General features: G+C 52.3%; 1 protein-coding gene across 1 annotated transcript; it reads left to right on the forward strand.

Annotated features, from left to right (window-relative positions):
• Window positions 1-307: 307 nt before the first annotated feature.
• FAM170A (family with sequence similarity 170 member A) lies at window positions 308-5,364 on the forward strand. Its single transcript, XM_027606939.1, has 5 exons — window positions 308-420; window positions 2,677-2,808; window positions 3,557-4,334; window positions 4,594-4,652; window positions 5,245-5,364. Exons 1-4 carry the CDS (start codon window positions 351-353, stop codon window positions 4,598-4,600), a joined length of 987 nt encoding a protein of 328 aa, XP_027462740.1. The 5' UTR covers window positions 308-350; the 3' UTR covers window positions 4,601-4,652; window positions 5,245-5,364.
• Window positions 5,365-5,662: the final 298 nt, after the last annotated feature.

The raw sequence follows: 5,662 nt of genomic DNA on the forward strand, positions 1-5,662 counted from the left end.
GTTCCACTGGGGAAAGAGGAATTGTTCTTGAACATGGCGTCTGTGCATTTGCAAAGACTGTGTGGGATCCAGGTCCCCAGAATGCTCTGATGTCATCATTCAGGTCAGAGAACCCCCACTGGGGGCCGGGTGACCTTTGAACCTTAACAGCCCTGTGCTGGAGCGAGCACTGGGCAGTGTTGCTGGTTCTCTATGCGGTCTGAGTTCCTCAGCCATTTAGGAGACTCGACGATTTTTATTCATATCGGTTCACCTCAACGAATTTCCCGAGAGTCAAGGAGGGCCAACCAGTAGGGAAAAGGAGGCACTGGGTGTTAGGCATCTTCTAAGCAACTCCTGGTGCTGGTACCATGAAACAGCGACAAAAGAGGAAACATCTGGAAAGTGAAGAGTCCCCGGAAAGTGCCGAGCAGGGAGGAGGTATGCGCTGGGCACTTTGTCTGGGGCACAAAGGCTGCTGCTAGCCTGAGCCTTCTCTAGGAAGGTAGGATGGAGGAGCATGTGTCCCCGGGGAAGTATCTGAGGATGCTGCCATGTCCATCCTGAGCATCCCTGCGGTGTGAGATGGCATGGGGAGGGCCAGATGCCCCTGGCAGGTGGCGAGTCAGCCCTGCCCATCTGAGGACTTCTCTCTTGGGTCTGCTCAGGACTGGAGCTCTGTCGGACTCATAGCAGGCCGGGGTCCTGCTGGCCCAGACTCCCAGGGGATGGCTTTTCTCAGTCCTGTATTCTCTGTTACTCTTCGTTCCATCTTCCTCTGGGGTCACTGGGTGGGGGGGGAGGGTTGCGAAGGAGGCTGATGAAGATCTGTGGGTTGTGCTGTCCCTTTTACTGAAGAGCAAAGAGAAGCCTTGTTGAAAAATATTTTGAGAAGTGAGAAAGGAGATTGTCTAGCGATGGCATCATACCGAAAGCATGGAGATGGTATTTCTTTAGCAGGAAGAATTTATCAACTGATCCGTGGGAGTTTGTGAATTTACAGATGTGGGCTTGGCAGTGGAGATCAGGGGAAGGGATGGGCCTTTCAGACACCAAGCCCAGATGGATGGGGGTGAGAAATGTTGTCAGGGCCCTGCAGAGAACTCTGAGAGCTGTGGATTTACTTCCCGGGGCACATGGTGACTGCAGGCATTACATGTACTTGAGTAGCTTGGTCAGATGTAGCAGGCGGGGCAGAGTGGAGCCCATGCCAGAGAGCCAGCCAGAACCTTCTGCCCCATATTGAAGCCCGGCAGTTTCCGCAAGGCCCATGGCCCTGAAGAGTATAGGCTGAGCCCTGGGGCTGGAGGCCTGGACTGGAGGCAGGTTTTCAGGCATCAGCTGGGATAGGACAGAGGAGGCAGTGATTAGCCAGATATTTTTGCCTCTGTGTGTATGATGGGGTGGGGGGAGCAGTGGGGAGAAGGCAGATAGGGTGTCCTCGGATGTGATGTCGGCCTTGTAGAGCTCCTATCACCATGCCTGGATCTGGGAGACACTCAAGACATGTAAGAGTGAATATAGAACTCTTACTAAGGGAGTTTCATGAGATTGTCTCTTACACACCCATATATACTTTGTACAGAAATACATCGCTCATCTCCACACACGGTTTTATTAAACCCATATACACTTTGTACAGAAAAAAATCGCACATCTCCACATATGCTACTTTATTGAACCACACACAGAACATATAGGGAGATATGAACATCACTCCTACACTGTGTTCACAAACCATCTATGGGTGTCAAAGTCCTCTCCTCTCACACCGAACTCTGGAGTGTGAGTATATCCCAAATGCCACATGGGACATACTGACACTAAAAATAGGCGTCACCCAAGTATTGCATGGGAAAGCTTCTGCTAAAAAATTGTTTGTGGTTTATCTGAAATGCAAATGTAACTGGGCATCCTCTGTTTCTGTTTGCTAACTCTGGCAACCGTTGTATACTTAATACCAGCTGACATATCATACACTTACCATACTTCTTTTTTTTTTTTAAGATTTTATTTATTCATTTGAGACAGAGAGATACAGAAAGAGAGAGAGCATGAGCAGGGGAGAGGCAGAGGGCGAGGGAGAAGCAGGCTCCCAGCCGAGCCAGGAGCCAGGCATGGGGCTCGATCCCAGAACCCTGGGATCATGACCTGAGCCAAAGGCAGATGCTTAACCATCTGAGCCAGCCGGGTGCCCACTTACCATACTTCTGTCTGGTGTCTGTCTTCTACTAGAATGTTCAGCATTACCAGAGCCTAGAATAGTGCCTGATACATAGTAGCTGCTCTCTGACTATTGCCGGATGAATGAATAAATGATTGAATACACACCATAAGAACAGACCCTATTATATAAAATGGTTACATGTCGCACAATTCCTGCGCAACTATGCACCAAACTCTCCATGGATGCGTTTCTACCCTACTCATCACACCAACCCCACATCTGTGAAAGGTTTGGCTGATACACACGATTCTCACATTTCAGACCCACTCAGGCCTTCATTCCTAACCAGACACTAACAAAATAAGTGTTGATAGTAATTCAATACAGGAGCATCCACCCGGGACCAGACTCTGAACCGTGTGTATTCACTGCACTTGACATATGTCACTTGGTTAATAGTTGTTGGACGGATGAATGATGCCCAAACTTGCCCCGCCCACCATATTACTGAGGCTTTCATATCTTTCTAGGAGTCTCGAAGGATGCCCCTCAGCTTGAGTCAACTGGGGTGGCCAAAGGCTGGGGTGCAGCAGTAGGGGAGGTGTCCTCTGCCTCTGAATACTTCTCCTGTGTTTCTTCTCCACGCAAGCTCATCCATGCTGGTAAGGGTTCAGGGCTCCTTGGGCGTGGGGCACATAGATCCAGGAGAGGCCAAGAAGAAACCCAAGACAATCAGAGGTGGTCAGGGCCCCGTGGAGGAGCCCGGAAGGCTGGTGTCGCTGTTAGGAGAGCATGGCTCTGAGCTCAGTGTGGGAGGGGGTGGGGAGCCCTGGTGCAACCATAGTGGGGAAGTTAAGAAGCATGGGCCAGAAAGGTCTGGGCTCGAGGCGTGGGGCTGAGAGACAGGATGAGGCACATTCAGAGCAGCTGTGTATGCTCCGCCTTTGCCTTTGCCTCCAGAGAAGGATGGAGCTCCTCAGCCCAGGCCTCCAGCATTGGAGCAGGACCATCCAGCTCAGACCCCCATGCCCTGATGCACACAGCTGTAGTCCACACACATCCATTCTCAGCACACAACCCCTGCCCTCCCCCCCAATCCAGACACGGGATCCGCAGTACCATCTCCTACATGACTGTGCACATTCCGCCAACACACTGATGGTAACACAGACACACTCAACCCACCAACGTCCCGTACATGCTACAACCCCTTGCCACCCTACTCCACACCCCTGGATACCGACACATCGCCAGCATCCCTGCACACACATGAATAGCACCTGGATGACACCACCCCAATTGTGAACACCAACGCCAGCCTCCTCACACCACGCGTCTTCGCATCTGAAGACCCCTCAGCTTCTGGCCTACCCCCAGTCACATTCTCATGTCTCTAATTTCTTTTCCCAGGACTCCGGAGAGTACCTCGAGACAGTCCCCAGCCTCGAACACCTCTATCCCAGGTTCAGGAACAAGGGGAGACTGCTCCCCCCTCACACCATGTCTCCTTGTCCCCTTCATCCTATAAGACCTGTGTGTCCTCTCTGTACATAAACAAAGAGGAAAAGAGCATGAAAATATACTACATGCAGGTACAAATGAAAAAGGGTGTTGCTGTCTCCTGGGAGGCCTCAGAGACCTCGGAGTCACTAGAAAAGCAGCCGAAGATGGAAGAAGTGACCCTTCCTGGGGACGTACAGGTAGGGACTCCCCCCTCTGACGTGTCCACCAGAAACCTGCTGTCGGACAGCGAGCCCAGCGGAGAGGAGAAGGAACGTGAGCAACAGGCGGAGTCAGACAGCCCACCTGGGTCGCCCGCAGTTGAGGAGAGACCCAGGGCCAAGACGCCTGACTGGCTGGTGACAGTGGAGGCTGGCTTCAGGTGCATGGCCTGCTGCCGGGTCTTCTCCACCTTGGAGATCCTCCAGGAGCACGTGCAGCACGGGATCCAGGAAGGTTTCAGCTGCCGCGTGTTTCACCTCACCATGGCTCAGCTGATGGGAACCATGGAAGCAGAGAGCACCCACGAGGAGGAGGAGGAGGAGGAGGAAGAGGAGGAGGAGGAGGAGCAAGAGAGGCCCGAAGAAAAGGAGAAGAAGGAAGAGCAGCCCACACAGGAAGACCTCGGCCCCAAGCGACCTTGGAGCCAGTGTCCAGGCTGTGTGTTTCATTCTCCCAAGGACAAGAAGTGAGCAGGGGCTGGGGATGCCGAGGGAGCTGTGTCTTCTCCGAGCCGCCGTGTTTCTCCCATCCAGGCTCACCCCTTCAGGAGGGAGAGCTAGGGGCTTTCACAGCTCAGGGGACACCTGAAGGGGGAGGCAGGTAACCGGGCCCCTGGCTTCCTGTCCAGGTCTGACTGTAAGTGAGGATTTATCCTGAGCTTTTCAGGCTCACGGAGCACCTTTTCTCTTGAACTACAAAGTGTCTTTGTTCTGGTTTCCACACAGCAATTGAGATTCATGAGCCAGAAGATCCCGGAAGATGGTGTGGACTTCTCTTGGGAGAGGTAAGGCCTGAGGCTGCCATCGTCTGGGCCGATGTCATGAGGTCCCAGAGGAATTTAGGGGAAGGGGCCGCAGGCCCACACTGGGTTCCCTGGTGGCTCTGCAGCTGCATCAGCTCGTGCCATACCCGGTGCTTCCGGGGACTTGACCTCCATTGACTTAAATGAGAAAGTGAGAATTTTGATGGGCAGTTACCTCAGTGTCTCCACACCTGACCTGAACTCTAAGAGCAAATACTGCCAGGCGGCCTTTGGGGCTGAGAGAGCTCAGCACAACCTCAGGGTCCAGGAGTGGTGTGAAGGACAAGGGACCTAGCGGGAGCAGAGGTCTGAGGTGTGAGAGCCTTCAGCCTGAGCTGGCCTCTCACTCTGGGACAGCGTGGAGTGTGGAGAGGGAGAAACGCCGAAGTGAGACCCCAAGAGATCTGGAAATGTTCCAGCACCTTGATTGGGCTGTGGTAGATCTGGAAATAAATTCACTCTGGTGTGCGTGGCTCTGAGCTTTAAGACAGAGGTGAAGGGTTACTCTGACTAGTGGAGCTCATGTCACATCTTGTCTCTTCTTGCTCTGACTTATTTGTTGAATCGCTTCCAGGGAGAAGACAGGACCCTGGGGAGAGTAGCAGACAGGATGCCGATGATGTGAAGGAAGGTGAAGGAACCAGCACTCCGTCTAGCATCACAGGACCACATAAATGTCATATGCAATAAAGGCTGTTTTCTAAACCTTGCCTGGATATATTCTTTTTTTTTTAAAGTCTCAGCTGGGCATCGTTTCTTTCTTTTTTTTTTTTTAAGTAGTTTTCATGCCCAACGTAGGGCTTGAACTCACGACCTTGAGATCAAGAGTTGTGTGCTTTACCAACTGAGTCAGCCAGACCACCCTGGAGATCATTTCTTTTTTTTTTTTGAAGATTTTATTTATTTATTTGAGAGAGGGAATGAGATAGAGAGAGCATGAGAGGGGGGAGGGTCAGAGGGAGAAGCAGACTCCCCACTGAGCAGGGAGCCCG

The sequence above is a fragment of the Zalophus californianus genome, chromosome 5 (assembly GCF_009762305.2).
Source record: "Zalophus californianus isolate mZalCal1 chromosome 5, mZalCal1.pri.v2, whole genome shotgun sequence".
NCBI classification, from domain to species: Eukaryota; Metazoa; Chordata; class Mammalia; order Carnivora; family Otariidae; genus Zalophus; species Zalophus californianus.

Bases quoted from the DNA above. Each gene is read 5' to 3' on its own strand.
- FAM170A (XM_027606939.1), top strand. From the start codon at position 351: ATGAAACAGCGACAAAAGAGGAAACATCTGGAAAGTGAAGAGTCCCCG. The intron at 421-2,676 runs GTATGCGCTGGG...ATATCTTTCTAG, and splicing joins AAGTGCCGAGCAGGGAGGAG to GAGTCTCGAAGGATGCCCCT. The intron at 2,809-3,556 runs GTAAGGGTTCAG...TTCTTTTCCCAG, and splicing joins ACGCAAGCTCATCCATGCTG to GACTCCGGAGAGTACCTCGA.